Below are 22,833 nucleotides of genomic sequence, written 5' to 3'. Positions count from 1 at the left end.
TCTCACCAGCTTGAAGTTCCTCCGGCTGTAGTTGCCTCTCCACCAGGCCTGGAGGGTCACAGCTGCCCGCCTCTGCCTCAGGAACTCCTTCCTAGAAGCGGAAATACAAGTCAGTGGTAACAACCACAGACATTTTAAAGCCTTTGGGGGGAAAAACTGATTTTGAAGGAAGAGAGGAAATGAATGCCTACAATATTTCTTTTCCAGAAGCCTTTATAGGCTGAAAGACAGACAGGTTAGGAACTTAAAATCTACTGCCAACAACTAAATTTGTGAATGAGGACAGTTCAGTTCTTATTTATTTATTTAAATTGATCTTTTTTCTTTTTTTTTTTCTTTATTTTTTTTGGCCACGCCACACAGCTTGCGGGATCTTAGTTCCCCAACCAGGGATTGAATCTGTGCCCCCTGAAGTGGAAGCGAGGAGTCCTAACCACTGGACCTCCAGGGAATTCCCGAGGACAGTCCAGTTTTTAGAGCGAGGAGAGTAAATTTCCTCATTTCCCCCAAAGATCTCTGAAGGGATAAAACCCATTTCCAACTTTTTCTTCGTTGTCAGACTCTGCCCTCTCCTCTGGCCACCAGCCCAGGGGTTTACCAGAAATCAGGTCAGAAGTCTCAGGACCAGAGCTCCTCTCTGGGGGCAGGTCAAAGCAGAGGGCTGCGCCCAGACCCAGGCAGCCTGGCAAGCTCCAGCAGACTGCTCCCTCCACACGGAGGAACGAGGGCTGAAAACTGGAGGAGGTAACCTGAAACCTCGCCTCTAGGGAGTCAGAGGTGCATAGGGATGTACCTTTTCTCCCACACTTAACTGAGTTTTCTTAACACTTCTAATAATTTTTCAGGGTATTTTCTTAGGTTTAGGACAGTAGATCTCAATCATATTAAAAATCATCTTCGGGGAGTTGGGGGAGGGGGAATTGGATGAAGGTGGTTAAAATGTTCAAACTTCCAGTTATAAGATTAAGTACTAGGGATGTAATGTACAACATGATGACTATAGTTAGCACTGCTCTATGGTATATATAAAAGTTATTAAAAGAGTAAACCCTAAGAAGGATTTCCATCACAAGGAAAAGAAAATTGTTTTCTTTTGTTTCTGCATCTGTATGAGATGGTGGATGTTCACTAAACTTATTGTGGTAACCGTTTCATGATATGTATAAGTCAGATCATTATGTGGTACACCTTAAACTTGTACAGTACTGTAAGTCAATTATATCTCAATAAAACTGGGGGACAAAAACCAAAACAAACAAACAAAAAAGAACAAGAAAAAAATCATCTGGAGAACTTCGATATTTATTGATGCCTGGGTGCCGTCCAGTCCAATTAAGTCAGAATCTTTGTTGATGGGTGGACAATATATATCTGTATATCTGTCTATTCAATATTTTTTGGTGCGTGTACACACACACACACACACACACACACACACACACACACACTCACATGACGATTCTAATATAAGGCCAAAGTAAACAACTGAGTTATCTAAAAATAAAGAGAATTTGTCTCCTTTCTAATATTTATGCCAGTGGTTCTCAACTGGGGGTGATTCTGCCCCCCAGGCACATTTGGCAACTAAACATCCTGCAATGCCCAGGACAGCCCCCTATAACAAAAAGTTATCCAAGCAAAATGTCAATAATGTTGGAGTTGAAAAACCCTGATTTCTATATTTTCTTTAAATTTCTTGTCAAATTGCATTGGCCAGAACAGCAAGAACACCATTAATTACCAATGGTGATCACTTCTGGGAAGACGGAGTAGACGTACTTTCCCTTACTCCTCCTGTTAACTACAACTAAAACCCCCTAGACATTATATAAAAGAAACATTAAGAAGACTCTGAAAGATGGAGAGAAGAAGGAAGACCAGCTAAGGATCTCAGACACAGTGGTAACTTCTCTGGATTTCTTTTTGCCTCACATACCCCAGACTAGGAGTTGAAGAAGTAGGCAATCCAGAAATGACAATGGGCACAGACCAGAAAGACCCCAAGAAAAGGCTTCTCTCTCTACCAAAAGGATCAAGAAAGGGGCAGTTTAGCAAGGCAGAAAACTTTTAGATAATAACCAAGTCTACTCCAGTGAAACACCATGTAAACGACTGTGGTTCCCCCACCTACACCAGAAGATGCCCAGTGGAAAGCCTAGACATCCACCCTCACCTGGGTTGTGTAGGAAGTCATCCTTGATGGGTAGTAATGAGCTCACCCCCAACAATGGCAGTGGAGACCACTGGGGAATCCTGAACCTGTATGGCCTTCTAAGCCACACCTCCCCGCCTCATGACCCTGCTTGCTGGTGCCCATGGCCGCTATTCCCGTGGCTCAGCCACTTTCTCGCATTTTGTCCTATCTGGGTTTCCAGGCCTTCCTATGGTTGGCAACAGGCCGACAGGATAGCAGGGAATGGCACCATGGGACCTGCCGAGCCCCCTGGACGTGGTGAGGGGGAGGGAGGCGGTAATATGGCTGATTTACTGAACCTGCACTGAAATTCAAGCGTTATCTTCTTACTGACCAGGGAACTGAGTCAAAGACAGTTCTTTCCTTCCCTCCAAAACCAGCCACCTCATAAAACCAAACCCATACATTCTCTAAGACAACTGAAGGAGAACGCCGAGATATAGTCGAAACCAGAGCTGACGCTTCATTGGGCTCTTGCTTCCGTGGTGGAGTTTGCCCTCCACCCCAAAGATTCAAATAACGTATTAGAATTCTCTGGGCAACACAGGCTGCAGCGTCCCTGGTCAGGAGGTCCTGACAGTGCTTCTGCCTCGGTTACCCCGAGAGGGGGACCAGCGGGAACATGTGGCCCTTGGGGGGTACATGGTGGGTGGGTGTATGGGCTGGGAGGGGGCAGGGCAGGCACCTGTATCTGTAGCCCCGCAGGACTCTCTGGATGCTGACTGCAGCCTTGTCCAGGGCCTGGCTCCTCTGTACCGCCAGCAGGGTTTCCTGGTTTTCCTGGGATGGGAGAGATCTCATCATGCAGCTGCCCTGCCTCACCCCTACTCGCCCACCTGCAGCCAGAAGTCAGGGTGTCTCAGACTCTTCCCACACGGCTCCTAGGAGGGCGGGCAGGGGAAGGGGGGCTCCTAGGAGGGCGGGCAGGGGAAGGGGCCCTCATGCTGCCACCGATGTGGCTCAGAGCAGAGAACCGCAGCTACATCCCCAGCCCCAATCCAAGAACTTCCCATTTTAGTTCTTTCTTCTTGTTGATTCGATCTGGGAAATTTCACTTCTGCTCTGGAGAACCCAAGAGGGGGCAAAACATTTCCCCAAAGCTGTATTTTATTTCCCAAAATTCATGTGCAACGCTCATTCAGCTGTAATACAGATGCATGCTTGTTTCCATATAAACATGAATTCCAGCCTTTGCATAGAATTCAGAGTGTTGAGGTCATGAGCCGTATTCATCCCTGAGCGGTGACTTTCCCTGGCCCACTTCCCTGTTCCCCCTGGATCCCGGGCCGGAAGGAAGGGACTGTCTTTGCAGAGTAGAGCGCAGCACAGCCCTTTGGTAAGTGATGAGCAGAGGCCAGGGGCTTGGTGGCCCTTCCTGCCCCCATCAGTCTTGCATCAAGCAAGCACTGGGTCTCTGCGTGTGCCTGGGTGGGCCCTGGGGACACAGAGATGGACTAGACCCCCGACTGTGGCCTCAGGGAGCAGCCAGGGAGGGGGAGGGATGGAGGGGCGGGCACTCACCTCTCCTCCTTGGCCGTCCATCCACGCTGACCCCCCTCTCCATACCGCACCCTCCTGGGCAGCGGCCCTGGGACTCTCCAGACCTCTTCCCTCTGCCAGCCTCACCTCCCCAGTGGGGTCTGAAGCCCCTCTGCTTCTTCCTTCCTGTCAAGCCCCAGAGTCCCAGCACAGGCAGACCTGACTAACGCATGGACAGACGGACAGACCGACTGGAGAGCTGGGGCTGGGAGGACAGACAAGGACGTTTGGGCAGGCTCTACGGGGGAGGAGGAGAGAGTGGAGGCCTCAGGAAGGGCAGTGGGGACGAGGTGGGGTGCGGGGCCGGCTGGCAGAGCCCTGATTCTAGCCCTGATCTTCTCTTTCTCGCCCTGCTGACCTGCCCAAGGCGTGTGAGGCTAGGAGACACGGAGGTTCTCTCCCTGTGGCTCTCTGACCCAGTTCGCAATCTTGGAGGGCCCGAAGGCCAGCCTCAAGGGCGGGAGGCTGCCTCTGCGTGACCTTGAGCCTCCCTGTGAGTTGATGCAGAGGGAGGTGGGAGGTGGGAGATGGTGCTGCTTGTACTGGCCGGCCAAGGAGCTGTCATGGGGGGAGGGGGCACACTGGCTCCTGCCTGAAGCCCCGCCTCTCCAGGGAGGCAGGGGCGGGGCTTCCCCAGGTCTGACAGCAGACTGTGGCCCCGGGCCTGAAGGGCTGTTCTCCGGGACAGTGGGAGACCTCCCTCAGCTCCTTCTTGCTCTCCCGCGGTGGCTTGGAGGCAGTCCCTCCTTCTCCTCAGGCCTTGCCCTAAATGTCCTCCTCTGAGAAGCCCCCGGGCTTTCACGGCCGTGCTCTCCCCGTGGCGCCCTCCTCCCTTCCTCCCTAGCGTGGCTTTCTTGAGGGCAGGGACCACGCACGGCGCAGGCGCCCACGGGCACCAGACCAGCCACACAGGCTTCCGGAGGCTGAGGACCAGCACGTTCAGGGTCTCACCTTCAGGAAAATTTTGGTCTTTCCCATTTTCCAGTCTTTGTCTGTGCCCAGCCTGCTTTCGGCGATGCGCAGGGTCATCTGGCGAAACTTGCCCCGAAGCTGCCGAAGAGAAACAGGACTGGCTCTGTGGAGTCACGCCGCAGCCTGAGGTCCCTCCTCGGGGGCTTCCTAGGGAGCGGGGTCCTTCTGCTCCCACAGGGGTCGCCGTCAGGGGCTCCTGGGCAGGGGCACAGGCACTGGGCACCCTGGATCAAGGGTGGGGCCCAGGGGCCCAAGAGGCCACCACACCTTGTAGGGCCTGGGGCCTCAGTGTGGCCGTTGGACACAGGCAGCCCAAACTTCAGGATGGCTGAGTGTTCGGGGAAGGCTAGGAAGCAGGAAGTGTCCTGCTCCCTGGCCACTTATCATCTCTGTGACATTCTGCCACGTAAAAGAGAGTGTTTGCTTTTAACTGCGGATGCTCCTAGAAGGAACATATTCAGCCGCTAGCCTCGTCTAGAGAAGGGAAGCAGGAACGGGGGTCATTTCAAAGCTTGGAGTCCAGGGAGGGGCCCTGGGCATCAGGTGGGCAGCCCGCTTGGAACGGCGGCCGTGTGGGCGCCCAGAGGCGGCTGGCTTCTGCGGATGCGCACGCCGCCTCTCGGGGCCCGTGTGCCGGGCTGCGGGGACACACACCTCCCTGCGCGCGGCGCTGGGCAGCAGGACGCTGAACCTCTGCGAGAACTCCTCGAACGAGTAGCGGATGGGGAATCCGGACTTGCGGATGTGCACCGTCTCCATCATGCCTGAGTAGCGCAGCTGCCAGATGCATAGCTCCCGGTTGAAGAGCTGCGGGCGCAGAGGAGAGGGGCTGATGGCGCGGGCCTCCCCCTTCCGGACCTCCCTGCCACCAACCCTTCGGCTGTCCACCAGATGCAGGAGAACCAAGCAAACGCTTGGTTTCATGAACGTTCTGTTTTGAAGGGAGATATTTGGTTGAAGTCGCTGCAAAGTCCTGGAAGTATTTTCCGAGGAGCTCAACAGTCGATAACATACGAACTGGGACATCCACAAGAACACCAGATGCTTCCCGCATTTTCAGAATATGCAAAGTATGAGGAGTATCGAAGTGTTTTTGCATATATGCCACATTTAACATTTTTTGAAGCGCCCCCAAGCAACGGTGCCAAAGAACACGGCTTCCTTCTGGCTTTGCCTGTGTCGGGGTGACCGGTGCCCCTGCAGTCCTTCGGGCTGGGCCTCCATCGTGCCTCTCACACTCTAGTGGAAGGAATAAGTACCTTTCCTACTTTGAGTCAGAAAATATTCTAAACTTAGTCTGTCCATCCTCCAGAGATGGGTATTTGGACAGGAGCTTGGCCACGATGCTTTGCACAGGGGTATGGGGTCTCAGCCATGGCCCCAAGACTCTGCATGCCTGGGACCCTGGAGAGCCCCCCTCCACCTCCAACCAGGAGTGTCTGGGGACTAGGGGCAAGCCCTCCAATCCGGCAAGCCCACCAGCACCTGGAAACACAGAGGGCCACAGAGGCAACTGCCTGTGGCATCTAGGGCCGCACAGTAGTTAGTTCTGGGCAACTCCTTAGCTCCCATGTATTATTTCCGGTGGGCCTGTGCTTTGCCTTTAATCTTTACAACAGCCCTACCTGGTGTGGCACTCAGCTCCAACTTAGAGACCAGCTGCCTGAGGCTCAGGGCCACGCTCCTGAGTGGCTGAGCCAGGGTTCCTACCTTGAGCCTTCCTGGCCCCTCAGCCTGGGTTCCCCTACACCCGCACAGCAGCTACCAACTCCCAGAAATGTCTCAGCCGGGGGCACCCACAAGACCTGAGAATGACCCTCAGGCCCCCACCTGTGGGCGTGGGTAGAGGACCTCTGGGAGCACAGTTACTCTCTAACATCTGTGCATTGTGCCTTTAAGGAAGACACACTTTGGATCTCCTGGGCCAGCCTGAACTTCATATGATTTTATACTTTTCAAAAAGGCACTCCATTTAACGTAATATTATTTCTTTTCTTAAGTTTTTTTTTTTAATCATGTTATCTCCTCTCAGATGGCATCTCCGAGTTTCTGGAGTCCTGTATTTGCAGCCTCTGGGTGGGATTCCCAAGCCCACGTGTCAGGGGCTGGGCAGGCAGCAGGCTCTCGCCCCGCCCCACACATAAGCAGATAAAGCCGCCTTCCAAGGGCTGCATGGCCTCAGGTCTCGGTGACCAGCAGTTGGTGTCAGTCTCTAAAATCACAGTACTGGTTGCTGCCCCTTATGGAGTGTGGTTTACGTATGCAGATGTGGCAAAAACGTCATGTGCAATCCTTGCTGCCCCCTGCAGGTAGGCAGGTCCTGAATTTAAGGAAGAGAAAACTGAGGCTCAGAGAAGCAACACACCTGGCCAATGGCAGGCGAATGGCAGGGCTGAGACAGTTGAGGTCCGGGTGATCCAAAGCCCTGAAGGTCACAGACCTTCAAATGGCATAGACTGGTCACCTTGCCTCAGTACCCACATCTGTAAAATGGGGGCAGTTAGCTCTAAAGCTGCCCAGACACTCGTGCGGGGAGTGAGTGACATGACCCCAGATGCCATCAGACTCATCCAGTAGAGGCCTTCTCCCTCCCCGCATTACCAGTGGCTTCTTGTACTCATTGGGTTTGATGCAGCGGATGAAGTAGGGCTGGCGGTTGGTCAGGATTTTCATCAGCTGGTCCAGGGACTGCTTGAACTGGCCCGCCAAGGTGGAGGGCCGCTTGCTGGAGTCTGCAGACTGCAGGCAAAAGCACAGGGCACAGGTGGGGGGCTGGGGAGCTTGGCCTGGGGCACAGCTGACCCATGGCACAGTGAGGGCTTCTGCCGAGGTCCCGCAGGTGGGCAGGGCTACATTCATCCAATCGCTCATTCATTCATCTAGCACAGGTTCCCCAAGTGCCTACGTGTGCAGGTGCCCAGCTAGACACTGGGGACCCAGAGCCAAGTAAGACAGGGCAAACCTCCTGTCTAGGGGTGGGGCCCCCCAAGTGGGGCGCACAGATGATGCACCAGGGTGAGGAGCGAATGCTTTACCTCACCATTCTACATTTTCAGTGTTTGTATCGGTTTTATATGCTTTTTTTGAATGTTTTATACTGTACACTGTAAGCATTATAGTAAATGTATACAGTTTTAAAATACATGTATTAAAATGATGGATGCAAGAGAAAACAAGAGCCCAAGCCCCGGGCCAAGAGTAGTGTGTGTTTTTGTGCAATGCTGGCCTTGGACGATGCTCCTTGATCAAACCTTTCCAAGGTCGAATGTTCTCGAGTGTGTACTGCCAAATCGCGTCAGTCTGGAGACACGAGCTCACCACTTAACACCTCTGAAAGCAGGATGCGATCACTGGCGGGCCTAATGACGATGGGTAGCATTTTCCTGTTGTCCTGGCTTATAAAATAATGTGCATTTCCCTCCACTGTCATTCTGTTCCCTGAAACCTGTGGGACATGCTCTGGTGTCCCCACAGGGCCAGGAGTAGGCTGTGCTCCGGCCTCCGCTGTGACGTCCAGGCTGGCTCTGTGAATGCAGAGCGTCTGGCCCAGCTCCGCCTGGTTCCAGACCTGGGCAATTCCTGCACAGCCTCGCGGCTCCCTGGTGCCCCCCTGGGCTGGCTCTGCACGTGGCTGTGCTGCGGGCCCTGGGCGCTAAAGCCTCAGGAGTAGAGGTGGGGATTGGGATGATGAGAGGTCAAGGGCACCTCAGTGTGGCCAGAGCTGACTGTGCAGCATGCAGGGGAGAGGACAGGGGGTGTCCTCTGCTGCACCCACAGTTCCTGAGCCCCTGAGCCGGCCTCATCTCCCTGCCTGGGCGTGGGGGAGCTCCTCGCCAGGTGACTCACAGGGCTTTTCTGGAACAGTCACTGTTCAGGGGTGAAGGCATGGCTGCTGGGGGTGCGCAGACCCGCACCCTGCTGGGGCGTCCTAGGCTGCTCTGAGGAGCACCTGGGGCTCTCTGCTGCCCACCTCCCTGGCCAGGAGCCTCAGTGCTGCTGCCACCACACCACGCACACACACACACACACACACACAGACACACACCACACACCACACACACCACACATACACACCACATACCACACACACACACCACATACCACACACATACCACATACCACACACACACACCACATACCACATACCACACATACACCACATACCACACACACACCACACACACACACACACACCACATACCACACACACACACACACCACATACCACACACACACCACACACGCTACACACCACATACCACACACACACCACATACCACACACACACCACATACCACACACACACACCACATACCACACACACACACACACCACACACACCACATACCACACACCACACACACACACACCACATACCACACACACACACCACATACCACATACCACACACACACCACATACCACACACACACCACATACCCCACACACACCACACACACCACATACCCCACACACACCACACACACACACACACCACACACACCACATACCACACACCACATACCACACACACACACCACACACACCACATACCACATATCACATACCACACACACACACATACACCACACACACTACACACCACATACCACACACACACCACATACACCACACACACTACACACCACATACCACACACACACCACATACCACACACACACACCACACACACCACATACCACACACACACACCCCCCACATACCACACACACACCACATACCACATACCACACGCACACGCCACATACCACATACCACACACACACATCACACCACACACACACCACATACCATATACCACACGCAGATGCCACATACCACACACACACACACACCACACATACCATACACACACATCACACCACACATACCACACACACCACATACCACACGCACACACACACACCACACACACGCACCAGATACCACACACACACACACATCAGATACCACACACACACACACCACAACACAACAGATACCACACACACACCACATACCACTTACCACACACACACACCACATACCACATACACACACACCACATACCACACACACACACCACATACCACACACACACCATATACCACACACACACACACACACCCCACATACCACACACACGCGCACCACATGACAAACACACCACACACACACACCACATGACACACACCACACAAAACACACACAGAGACAGATAGAGAAAGAAACAAGAGAAGCCAAAGCAGGTGGGCCGTCTAGAGTCCACCGCTCACTGGGAAGCAGGCAGAGTCCCGTTCCCCCAACCCCGCCCCGCCCGCTGCCCCTGAAGCCCCTCTCCCCGTTTTCAGTCACCTCTGCCCCCCGCCTGAGGATTCCCGACCCGAGAACCCAGGCCCCCGGCTGGGCAGGGCCACCGAGCCCACCTTGAAGAGCTGGCTGCCTGCCGTCATCTGGACGATGGTCCCTCGGCCCCGCTTGTGCTCCGAGGACTGCAGCCCGAATATCTCCCGCAGGAACTCGTTCCGGGAGGAGTGGACCAGGGCGAGGATGTCCGTGCTCAGCACGTCCCGATTCTTCTCCAGGAAGCCTGCAGGGCGTTGTAGTTTCTTATGTCAGGGTTGAAAGTAAGCTCACCACACGAGATGAATTGTGCAGAAACACAACAGTAGAGGGCTGCTGCTCTCTCAGGCGATACAGCGCCGTCTCGTCCTGCTGTGGTGGCTTTTATTTAAGCTTTACCTATGTTTACATCTTAAGACTTGTTTTCTCAACATTCCAGAAATACCGAAGCAGCCAGATATGCTTTACTGATTATACAGTAAACGGTGGGCTTTCTTAAGAACGTGCCCTGTTTCGTCCTCGAACGCAAAAGCAACGCAAGGACATTTCCTCGTGTTCCCATTATTCTGATTATACTGAGGACATTTCATGGATCAGCGTCCAAAGCACTCAGGACTGCTTGCAGTTCTGGCTTTTTCACACGCACCCAGCTTGCCGGGGGGACTCATGGGGCACGTCTCCTTCCACGTCCTCAGTTATTTCTCTACATGGGGAAGCAGAGTCCCCCACCCAGCTCGGGCGCGGTGCGACAGGAGTCCCGCAGGCCACCCCTCCAGGCCTGCCTCCATCACCGGGGACCAGCGCCGGGCGGTGTCACGGCCACAGCCACATCCCGCGGCCGGCACTAGCCCCCATCCCCACTGCCGCCCCCATCCAAGCCGCCACCAGTCTTTCCGCCTGATTAGCCTGCCCGCCCCCTGCCCCTCCCTGCCTGCCTGGCCCCTCTGCCCCCAGGGACCTTCCTGAGAGGGCACATCGCCCGTCACCCCTCTTACCTTTCCTCTGCTCTTCTGCTGCCAGTGCCTGCCTTCTCCCTCCTCTCTCCCCTGGGGCCTGCACCCCACCCCAGGGAGACCTCATCTCTCCCCCAGGCCCTGTGTCCCCCCCCCAGGGGGTTTCATCTCTTCCAGGGGGGCCTGCAGCCTCCACGAGCTCTCTGGGGCCCTCTACCCTCCCGTCCCACCCAGGCCAACTCTGGTTTGTGCTTCAGGCCAGCTCAACCGTCATCTACTCCAGGAGGCTCTCCTGTGCCACAAGTGGGGCGAGAGGCCCTCCTTGGGGCTCCCTTCCGTCCTGTCACCTGGCTCAGGGGTGGCCTGAGGACTTCCCATCTGCTCCACCAGCCACGGCTCCCTGGGTGGACCACGGGCAAGACCGAGTCCATGCCCCTCAACATCCCAGCAATCCCAGCCACCGCTGTCACTGCCACATACACCCAGGAACCCACTAGCAGCATAGCAGACGGAGTGTCCATTCCATGTGCAGTTTAGACCTCCCCGAGGGCAGTGCCAGCAGGCTCTCATCAGGGCTCTGAATTTCTGCGGACCCTGGGCAAGTATGATCGAGGCAACTGCGTGTTTACATAAAGGGGCCAAAAGAAGAAGAGAAGGAAAAGGAGAAAGTACAGAAACCTCCCCACCCCTCATAATCCCTGAAAATCTGGCAACCTGGCCACGTCCAGGCAGCTTGCAGTCTGGAGAGGACTGGGCACTCCCACCTGGAGGCCCACCCTTCCCAGCTGGCCGGTCTGTGCAGGAACGGCCACTTCAAAACGCCCCTGCGGAAGCAGCGTGGGGACAGAAGCTGCTTTGCTCTTCCTGGAAGCCCAAAACGGGGAAACGAAAGAAATTAAACACCATTTGGCTTCCTGGCTTCAAGGATGGGGCAGGGGGAACTTACTGGTTATGAGGTCCTGAGACATATTTCCCTCTTCATCATAAGTTTAAACTGCACTCGTCTTGGAAATGAATGTGTGCCCATAGGCATTGTGTGCACATGCGTGTGAGCATATGTGTGTGCTTGGACAGAGTAGGTTTAAGAACGAAGCATGTCTGTCACTCACTAAGGAGACCCTGAGGGCCTGGGAACCCCAGGGCCCCTCTACCAGCCCTGTTCTGGGGCCTTGGAAGGACTTTCTAGGGCCAGAGGGCCCTCCAGCCTAAGGACTGAGCCTCCAGAAATCAGGGAGGGCAATGTATGGGCTGAGCTGTTTGCCCCCAAAATCCATATGTTGAAGCCCTAACCTCCAGTACCTCAGAATGTGACTATATGTGGAGAGAAGGGCCTTTAAAGAGATAATTAAGATAAAATGAGGCTGTTAGAGTGGGCCCTAATCCAGTCTGACTGGTGTCGTATAAGAAGAGGAGATAAGGGACTTCCCTGGTGGCGCAGTGGTTAAGAATCCGCCTGCCAATGCAGGGGACACGGGTTCAAGCCCTGGGCTGGGAAGATCCCAAATGCGGCAGAGCAACTAAGCCCTTGTGCCACAACTACTGAGCCTGTGCGCCACAACTACTGAAGACTGTGCGTGGAGAGCCCGTGCTTCGCAACGAGAAGCCACGGCAATGAGAAGCCCGCGCGCCGCAACGAAGAGCAGTTCCTGCTCGCCGCAACTAGAGAAAGCCCGCGTGCAGCAACGAAGACCCCACACAGCCAAAAATAAAAATAAATAAATTTATTAAAAAAAAAAAAAGAAGAAGAAGAGGTTAGGATCCAGAGACAATAAAGATGCCAGAAGAGAGACATCAGAAGGAACCAGTCCTGCCGACATCTTTGTCTTGGACAAAGGCAAAACCATGCCTGACCTTATCTCAGCATATACACTTTCACTACCAAGAGGGTGAAAAGATATCCCACAGAATAGGAGAAAATACTTGCACACGTACGGACACATGCTACAACGTGGAAGAACCATGAAAACATTATGACAAGTGAGAGAAGCCAGTCACAAAGGCCACATGGTGTATGATTCCGTTTATGTGAAACGTCCGAAACAGGCAAGTCCATAGAGACAGAAATCAGTGGTTGCCTAGGGCTGGGGTGAAATGAGGAATGACCGCTAATGGGCGTTTCTTTTGGGGTGATGGAAAAGTTAAAAAATTGTGGCAACGGCTGCATAATTCTGTGAATATACTAAAAACCATTGAGTTGTAGACTTCAAATGGCTGAATTCTACGGTATGTGAATTCTCTCTCAATAGAACTATTACCCACAAAACAAAACACAAACAAACATGCCTGGTCCATTCCATTCCCTCTGTCCCATTGCTGGTTCTGCAAAATGACCTAGTCCCCTCAGCCTTCTTTCCTTGGCCTCCCTGGAGTGCTCGGGATTTAGAAGAAAGGGGCTGTGGAGAGGAGCTGCACCCACCTTCTGCCTGGTAGTACACCTCGCCGGCAAAGTGGGCGATGCCGAATCGGGCATCGTGGATGTTCTTGGGCTGCAGGAAGACCTTGTTGTTGGCATGGATGTTCTTCAGTTTTTGCAGCAAGGTGATGTCTGTCCCCTGGAAGAACGGACACCCTATGGGCTGAGGTCCCAGAGTCCAGCCACTGGGAGGTCAGCTGGCACACTCCCAGGTCTCAGGGGCTCCCTCAAGGGGGCAAAACAACTGAATGACTGAGGGCCTTTCTACAGACAGCAAACGGATGCCCAGGTGGCGGCAGCTTGTTGCGGTGAGCGAGGACAGAGGCGGGAGTAGAGACTGGGTCGGGCGATCCTCACTGCCAGCGTCCCGCTCTACCCTTCCCTACAACTGCCCAGGGACCAGAGCTTCTCCCTTCCGTAGATCACAGCTCTTCCTGACTACCTTTGAGAATCCATCTCCCCAAGGACAGGCAGAGTCCCCCAAAGTGAGAATGAAAGTGTTTCCTTGTCTTGAACCCTCTGCAGCCCTTGACCTACAAGGCTGAACAAGCCCCCTCTTGGGGTGTGTTCTTGAATCTAAATAATGCATTCTGGGGAGTGGGAGTGAGGGTAGAGTCAGGTGCCTCCCTGCAGGAGGCAGGCCTTGAAGGAGAGGAAGGCTGGAAGGCTGGGGCTTGTCTGCTAACTCCCGGCAGAGGTTCCAGCAGCCCTGGAGTTTCCCACGTGTGGGGTCTCCACCCGAGGGGTGGCGGGCCCAGGGGCGCACCTGTGGGAAGCGGCTCTCTTCGTCCAGGAGTGAGATGATGCTCAAGGGCTTGAGGGCCAGCAGGTCCAGCATGGGCAGGTTGTCGTTGTAGCAGATGTAGTCCCAGGGGATGCACTCGGTGCGGTATTCTTCCTGCTCCATGGTGAACACGTGCTGCACGAAGAGCTGCTGCAGGTGCTCGTTAGCCAGGTTGATGCAGAGCTGCTCGAAGCTGTGGGGACAGGGCCACCCCGGGCGGGAAAGGGTCGGCTCGATCGCTGCTGCAGCCGGCCACTGGCACACAGCTGCATATCCCCAAACACATGCGCACGCTGACACACAGCCTCCCTCTTCTTCTACCTCCGCCTCCATCACCTCCTCCACCCCACAGCAAACAGACTCAGAGAAATGAGGGGGCTCGTGTATCATCAAGCCCCTGCCTTTGTCTCCCTCCGGTCCCCTGCGGTCCTCTGCCAGGCCTGCCTATCCTGACACGGAGACAATCCCTGGGGGACCAAGTGTCCTGTAGCCACCCGAGCAGCCTTGGGCAGTGGCTTTGGTATTAAGATGAGCTTCTGGATGGGCTCCTTTGCATCAACCAGACACACTCCCTACCCCCACCCCAACCCCAATCCTCCCAACCTGTTCTCCCTCCCGGGTTCCCCACCTTGGGAAATGGGTCCGCCACTTACCGCCCCTAGCTCAGGTCAGAAACCAGCCCGTCATGCCTGACACCCCTCTCTCCCTCCTCCCCAGTTCCAGTTGCCAAAGTCTGGTCCACGCTTCCTCCAACACAGACCTGTTTACTTCTTTTCACTGCCACTGCTGCTACCTTAATCCAGGCCACCCTTCTTCCTCCCCTGGAGCACAGCGACAGCGTCCTCATGGCTCTCCCTGCCTCCAGCCTCACCCCCCCCAGTCACCCTCCACAGCCACCAGAGGGAGCACATCTGATCCCGCTCTCCCCCTACTTCGAATCCTCGTGGACCTGGGCGCCCACTGTTGTTGGGATCCAGACAGACAGTGACACAGTAGAAAGCCTGCCCGTCTCTGCCAGGGAGCGGCTGAGGGGCACCGTGGACTTCTCACAGTGCTGGGAAGGCACCTGGCCCCTCCTTACCTCCGAGTCTTCTTCACACGTGTGAGCCCCTCCCCTCCTTCCTCTGACCTGCTTGGTCTGCTCACCCTCTGGGTCTCACTTAGGCATTTCTTTTTCAGGATGGGTTGCCCATTTATGCAAAGCCGCATGGTACCCGGGACTCGTTGTTCAAGGTCTGTTAACCCAAGAGAGTTAACACACTGCCTGCAGAGTGTGGACTAAGAATGCTGCCTGTCATATCAGTAAACAAAGGGTGTCACAGCTACGAGCCCTGAGGGAACTCAGGATGGAGACAAGGAATGACCACCATCTAGCTAGCAGTCATCAGACTGCAGCCACCCGCAACGATGCACCCTGCACCCGGAGGAGATGCAGGATGAGAAGCACAGGATCCTGGCCCCAGAGAGCTGAGGTGCGTATCAAAGGAATGATTTCAATGAGCCCAGACTCCTGCATCTTCCCATACACAGAAAAGCACTAAATGCCTTAACTTGGGATGTCCGACTTTCTTTAATTAACGATGATCTTTTGATGTTCCAACTACCTGCCTTTTGTTGCAAAACTTTTATATGCCTTGGGACCCCCCTCACCTCCTCGGAGCAGTTTTCTCAGAGTTATTTGAGACGCTGTCTCCTGGGCTTCAAGTCCTAAGAATGTCCACTGAATAAAACATGACTCTCAACTTTGAGGTTGTGCACTTTTTTTCAGTCGACGAGAGCACTCGGTGAACCCGGTCGGGCCAGTGACTGGGTGCTGTGAGTGACATGGCCCTGCTCCTCCCTGTGGCCCCCGGACTGCAGCCCTGTCGCAAACCCAGCTCGTGGCCCAGATCCCCTACAACCAACTACTCATCCACCTCCACAGGGTCCAACAGTGTGCTTGCTCTGCTCAATGGCCCCTCTCAGGGCCAGAAACCAATGATCAGAATCACTTTTTAGTTTACTTAGAGTTTGCTTTGCGTTGGGCTGAGTTCTGCCAGCCCTACCCCATCCCACCTGCCTGCAGAGAGCTGGTCCTGGGAGGCTGTCACCCCCGTGTGCTTGCACTCGGAATGGCTTGTATCTTGACAATCCTGGCCAAGTTGTTAGGGAAACCACTGACCGAAACTGCCCGCCCTGGCCAGGCCCGAGAGTAACCACTTGCATGAGTTATCTTAAACAGGAGGTCCTGGTAAGGAATGTGGAACTAACAAGCTACCACCAACCGGAAGAATTCGGGAAAGGTCAAAAGAGAGAGGAGACACCAGTCCATATGTCCTACCAACCTCCCAGAATCCTTCTCGCTGGAATCCATCTTGGCTGAGCGATGTGTGCGCCACCAGGAAGGACCCTGAGTCAGAGTGATTGGCCAGAGACAACCCGGAAACTAACCCCATCACCATAAAACCTGAGACTGCGAGCCATGCGGCAGAGCAGTTCTCCTGGGTTCCCTTAGCCTCCTGCTCTCCACCCGGGCACCTCTTCCCAATAAAGTCTCTTTCTTTGTCAGCACATGTGTCTCCTTGGACAATTCATTTCTAAGTGTTAGACAAGGGCCCACACTTGGGCTCTGGAAGCGGTCCCCCTTCCTGCAACAAAGGGACCTTCTCAAACTTCAGCTGGAGGTAGGGCCTCAGGCAGGGGCATGCCAAGGTCAGGACAGCCCCTTGGCTCCTCTAATAGTGCCCAGAGGCCTCCACTTGGAACTGAAACCAAGCAGGACCCTGAGGGACCCTCCTGGGTACAAAAGCCCCCCTGCGACCCCCGTTTCTTGTTTGTAGAGAAAGGCTTTAGTCTCCTAGGCCACCCCTGAGCTCCAAAGAGCAGACTCAAACAGTTACTAATTAGGGAAGTGAGGAAATGCAGTCAAGAAACAATAATGCAACGATAAAACAGAGTCCTAGTTCTTCCTCAAGGGGTACACATAACAATCTGATGCATCTCTTTGAGTTCTTCTACAGAAACTAAGACCCCTGCCCAGGTGGAGGACGGTGACTACACGCTGACCACAAGTATGTAGACCCCAGACTGGTTGGAACCAGAAGGTTGATGATTAAGCTACCTGAAACTTCACCCCATTACCTCACCACCAACCAATCAGAAGAAAGTCCACAAGCTGACCACGTACCCTGTGACCCTCACCCCTAAAGTTGCCTTTAAAAAACTTTCCCTGAAAGTCATCAAGGAGTTTGTGTTTTGAGCATGAGCTGCCCATTCTCCTTGCCTGACCCTGCAATAAACGCTGTGTTTTCCTTCACTATAGCCCAGTGTCAGTAGATTGGCTTTGCTGCACACTGGGTGAGCAGACCTGAATTCAGTTCGGTAATAGGACCAACTCTAGGCTCCATCCAGCCCATCCCTTTAAATGAACCAGGCTCACCTGGGTAAGCTAGGTCACGCATGTAGGACGCTTCCTGCTTGCTTGTTCCCAGTCCTCATTTCCTCGTCCTCCAGCCCCCGGATAATGCCCCAGAGCAACACCTGTCCTCATCTGGCCCCACTGCCTGGCTCCCCTCACCACCCCTCTCTACCCCCACTCCCAGCCTTCATCACAGTCTCAGCTGGGAATTACTTCTCTGAACTGCCTCCTGCCTCCAGATCTTCAGCCTCCAGACTGGGACACTGGATCAGAAGTGTCCTGCCTCACCTTACCCCTGCCAAACTGAAGAGTCGGTGATGGGCCACAAACCCCATTACCCAGTATGATATCCCACCTAGATGCAGTTGCATCAGTGTTACTGATTTCCATTTTCACCCTAACCACATGTGATGATTCACTCTAGTTCATGAGGAGAGTGGATGGCTCAAGAGGGGTGATGAATGCTGAGGTGCTTTTAGCCTGACTCTCAGGGATGCTTTAAGTTATGTGGCTTTTTCTAGACATGTTGTGGGTGCCAGGGGATGCGCACGGACCACCTCACTGAGGAAAGCCCTAGTCTTGCTGAGGGACTCACCCTGGTGTCTGTGAGCGGAGGTGAGAGGTCCTGCTCCTAGCCCAGAGGGGGAGGAGTGGCTACCCTCCAGCTGGCTCAGAGAAGAGCTAAGCTTATCTTCCATTTTCCAAAAGCAGGTGCACCGATCTCCATACCTATTTTTCTGGAAATTTTCAAAACCAAATATGTCCAGGAGGCCGATGGTCCTTCGCACGTTTTTGGGGTCCTGAGCAGGTGGGGTGAAAATTGCGGCGTTGATTTTCTTGAGAATCCACAGGAAGAGGTGCCCATAGATGCCCTGTGGAGACATGGGGTAGAGCCCACAGGCTATGATGTACAAGAGGAAGGTTGCCCCTTTCCAGTTCACCTGGCAAGGCTGCAGGCACACTGGATCTCATGGACCTACTCAAGGAGATCATCCCTACTTTAAGGTAAGAAACCACCCTGGAGAGACTAGGCAGCCCACCGTCACCAGGCAGGTGACCGGCAGAGTTGGGACTTGCCCAGCTATCTCTGCCCTTCCCTGCTGTCCACCCACAAGGCTCAACAGGTTGACACGCGGGCCCCTTTTCCCGCAGCGCTGCACCTTGACGAAGGCATCCCTCCGGTCTGCAGCCTGGGAGATGTTCAGGGGCCTGGTGACAAACTCCCCACGGATGATGATGGAGTGTTTGATCAGACAGTCTCGGAGTTCCTGGTCCTTCACCTGGAAGGCGGGTGGGGGCTGGCATCACAGCTGACTGAGCAGGGCCTGGCGCCAACACCTTGTCTTATGACCAAATACCCTATGCCCAAGGCCTGAGGGTAGGAGATGCCTGTGACTAGGGCCAGAGTCAGGATGCTGGGCAGGGCCCGGTCCAGGGTCAGTCTGAGCACTGGGGTATCAGTGTTGGGGAAGGATGCACAAGCTGGGTGGGCCCCGAGCATGCTGGCTGCTTGGTTGACCAGTCCTGTGCTGGTCTCCTGCGGCTGGGTCCACCATTGGGTGGACCCTGGGAAACAGTGGGAAGGAAGGGCTCTGAGGCCCGGCCATTGACATCTGGATACGCCCCAGCTGACGCCACTCCTGCCTGGAGGCTGAAGACCCAAGGGAGCAAGACGAGTCTGGATGGAGTCCCTCCCACCATGCGGGGAAGACTGAACCAGCAAAAATGGAAGGTTTCTGAGAACCCTGAATCACATGAAGAACATTAGGAGCAAAACATGCCCACCTAATGTGATTGCTTCCCCCACCCCTTCTGATTCTATTAATTTTCCACTGGACCTGCCAGCGGGGTGTGATGTGGAGGACATGACAATGCCCCATCGCTCATCCTCCAAGTCAACGCTCTATGTGGTCTCCTTAATAACCTGTAGGGTGAATGGTCTGAGCACATTCCACCTGCCCAGAATAGCACAACTCATGGAGAAGCCCCGGGGACCAGGACACGGGGCAGGGACCTTCTGATGTAAGGACATCAGATTGTGTGAGTGGGGAGAGCCTGGGGTCTGGGTGGGGTGGAAAGTTGAGTAAAGGCCACAGAAGAGCAGGAGGGTCAGGGAAAAGGGAAGAAACACACGTTCAAGTCAAACTGATCATTTCCGGGACTTGGTTAATGGTTAGCTCCACGGCCCCACCCTGATTCCTACCCCCAGGGCCTGCAACGCTCCACGAGGGAGCTCAGGGGGTGAGCGGAGAGCCTGGGAGAGGGGTAGGAGGAAGGAACTAGAGCCTGGGAAGGGCTGTCAGCCCAGACCCCCGGGGCTCCTCACGAAAATGGAAGTTGGCGGACATAACAGCCCAGTCACCTCCAGTAACTTCGTCACGGTGGGAAAGGCGGGCGTCTCCATCACATCAGAGGAGTCCAGGTTCTCGAAGACCGTAGCTGCAGAGAGAAGCAATGACCCTGAGAGGCAAATTGGCCTGAAGTGATGGGACAGAGGCCTCAGGAAGGCAGCCCCAGATGCACACTTAGAGACAACCGTCCCCAGGAGGGAAGCACTGCCTCTCCCAGTAGCGCCTCTGAGAGCCGAGGCCTCCCTGGGGACCTATCAACACCTTAGCTGTAACTACTGTTAACAGGGTATGTCCCCCTCTGCTGAGATCGGGACCCTGATGCAAAGGGGAGTTTGAAGTTATTGGAGGGAGAAGGTGCTGGTGGGGCATGTGGGGTCTACTGAGGGAGAAAATCAGCCATCAGTCCCCTTCCATCCACTCTGCTGTCCATAGAAACCTAGGCGTGTTCATTCGTTTGGTCAAACAAGCACGGAGCTGAGAGGAGGAGTGGTTGGAAGCCGGGCCCAGCTCTGTTGCAAGTCTCCTGACCCACCTCCTAGTTCAAGTCTCCCCCTTTTGGGTCCCTCCACCTTAGGGCTGCTGAGCTGGGGGAGGAAGGAATGCTGTTTCTGTATTTGTTTTCTTTTTTAAACTTTAAAAAATTGTAAAATAAAGCATACAGATTTTTTAAAATGCATAAAATCCAAGGGCATGTTATAACGGATAATTATTAAGTCAACATTGTGTAACGACCACTGAAGCCAAAACCCAGAGCCTCGCTAACACCCGGAGCCTCCTACATCCTTTCCTGCTCAGACCAGTTCCTCCACAAGAGGCAGTATTCTCCTGACCTCCATGGAAACCAGTTCCCTATTTTCTCTTTATCTTTTTACTACCTACATATGAATCCCTAAACAGCATTTACTTTTACCTGTTTACCTGTGTGTCATCTAACCACCTGCATTCCTTTGTAGCATTTAATTTTACCTGTTTTAAAATTTTGTGTAAGTGTGATTTATAATTGTCTGTATTCTTTCACTTGGCTTCATTTCTTCAATACCACATTTGATTCTCTTCCATGACCTGAAGCCCCCTGCTTGTCAGCACCCACGTCTGGTTCATTACATGGTCACCTAGCTACAACTTGCCTGGAGTAGATTTCCTCATATCCTGTGAGACAGTGGTTCAAGTTCATGTTTTCTATATGAATACCCAATCGCTCTAGAACAGTTTATTGAAAAGTCCATCTTTTCCTCACGGCTCTATGAATTGGTGTCTTTCATTAGATCTAAAGCCAGCCACAATCTCTTCAAATGTTGTGTATGCCCCATCCTTCTCTTTTCCTTTAGAACTCGAATCAAATGTATACTACATCTTCTCACTGTATCTTCTAGGTCTCCTACTCTCTCTTTTATATTTTCCATCTTTTTATCTCTCCATGCTGTACACACAGTTTCTTCTGACATTTCCTCCTTTTTCACATTATAAAACTGGCCGTTAGGGACTTCCCTGGTGGTGCAGTGGTTAAGAATCCACCTGTCAATGCAGGGGACACAGGTTCAAGCCCTGGCCTGGGAAGATCCCACATGCTGTGGAGCAACTAAGCCCGTGCGCCACAACTACTGAGCCCACGTGCCACAACTACTGAAGCCTGCGTGCCTAGAGCCTGTGCTCTGCAACAAGAGAAGCCACTGCAGTGAGAAGCCCATGCACCACAATGAAGACCCAATGCAGCCAAAAATAAATAAATAAATAATTTAAAAAATATATATTAAAAAAAACCTGGCCGTTAAACTCATCCATTGAGTTCATTTTGGTGTTTTTGGTTTTTTTTTTTTTTTTTTACTTTAGAATTTCTATGTGGTTCCTTTTAAAATCTGTAATGTCACTTTTTTATAGTTTCCAGTTCCTTGTCTAAATTTTCAAGCTTGGTTCTTTCTTTTCTTGAACAAAGCAAGCATAGCTGCTTCGTGGTCCGCGCTCAGTAATTCCAATCTCTGAAATCTACGTGGCTCTGTTTCTATTGTCTATCATGTCTGCTGATTCTCGCTCATGGTATCTCATTTCCTTGTTCTTGTTTATTTTTGGAGGCACGCTGGATGTTGTGTTTGAAACTGTTTAAAGGAATAATTTGGGATCTAGGTTGATGCTATTTTCTTCCACAGAGGCTTGTCAGCAACTCTGTCACTCAGGCGCTTGGAGGCACTAGCAAGCCAGGACACCTTAATCCGCAGACCAACTGGACGCCTACAAACTGGTCTGTAAGTTCACGCGGGGCTTTGCTTGCTCTGGTTCGCCCTTTGGGTTCCCAGCCAAAAGTGGGGGGTGACTGATCAGAGTCTTCACCTTTGGAGGGCCCTAAGCTTTGGCATCTTCCCCCTAACCCCACAAGGCCTCCAAAATCATAGCTAAAATTTTCAATGTACTTTTCCAAGATGCCGTGACTTTGGTGGGTCCTTTGGGTGAGGACCCGCAGGGATTTTTTCCTCCTCTGTCCCAGTCTCCCCATTCTTCCTCCCCAGGGGGTGTACTCTGGGTGGAAACAGCATTACCCATGAACTCCACATTCCCCAGGTGGAGAATGGCGGCCAGCAGCTTGCTGAGGTCCCAGTTCTCGGAGTCGGAGAACATGAGGATCTTCATGGCTGAGCGGACGTGGGCATAGTCCTTGGCGTCATTGAGCCCCTCACAGGAGGTACAGTTCCCCTGCAAGATCGGGCCCATCAGGTTTCTGAGGCCAACCCACACCCTACCTCCTCCACTGTAGGGCCAGCAAGGCAGGGGTGCATCAGGGATTCAGCCAAAGGGCCCTGGTAAGTGATCCTGCACTGGCTCTGGGTGGATCCCAAGGGGCCACCTGGAGGCCCAAGCTCAAAAAACACGCAGAAGGGCTTCCCTGGTGACGCAG

The 22,833-nt window shown here is 53.5% G+C and overlaps 1 protein-coding gene across 2 annotated transcripts in view; it reads right to left on the bottom strand.

The window, feature by feature from the left end:
• Positions 1-22,833, bottom strand: part of MYO7B (myosin VIIB) — a 73,997-nt gene that overhangs the window by 30,689 nt on the left and 20,475 nt on the right. For both annotated transcript variants that reach the window (XM_073807831.1, XM_033860307.2), the window contains exons 8-19: positions 22,478-22,631; positions 19,958-20,034; positions 18,756-18,875; positions 18,325-18,467; positions 14,181-14,391; positions 13,418-13,553; positions 10,132-10,295; positions 7,307-7,444; positions 5,360-5,512; positions 4,685-4,783; positions 2,880-2,974; positions 7-91 (exon numbers count right to left, since the gene is read on the bottom strand). In XM_073807831.1, coding sequence (XP_073663932.1) covers positions 7-91; positions 2,880-2,974; positions 4,685-4,783; positions 5,360-5,512; positions 7,307-7,444; positions 10,132-10,295; positions 13,418-13,553; positions 14,181-14,391; positions 18,325-18,467; positions 18,756-18,875; positions 19,958-20,034; positions 22,478-22,631 — 1,575 coding nt within the window. The remainder of the gene's footprint in view (positions 1-6; positions 92-2,879; positions 2,975-4,684; positions 4,784-5,359; positions 5,513-7,306; positions 7,445-10,131; positions 10,296-13,417; positions 13,554-14,180; positions 14,392-18,324; positions 18,468-18,755; positions 18,876-19,957; positions 20,035-22,477; positions 22,632-22,833) is intronic.

Source organism: Tursiops truncatus, chromosome 7 (assembly GCF_011762595.2).
Source record: "Tursiops truncatus isolate mTurTru1 chromosome 7, mTurTru1.mat.Y, whole genome shotgun sequence".
Taxonomy (NCBI): domain Eukaryota; kingdom Metazoa; phylum Chordata; class Mammalia; order Artiodactyla; family Delphinidae; genus Tursiops; species Tursiops truncatus.
Note: the sequence above shows the minus strand (reverse complement) of the source record. Positions and strands in the feature narration are given on the sequence as shown.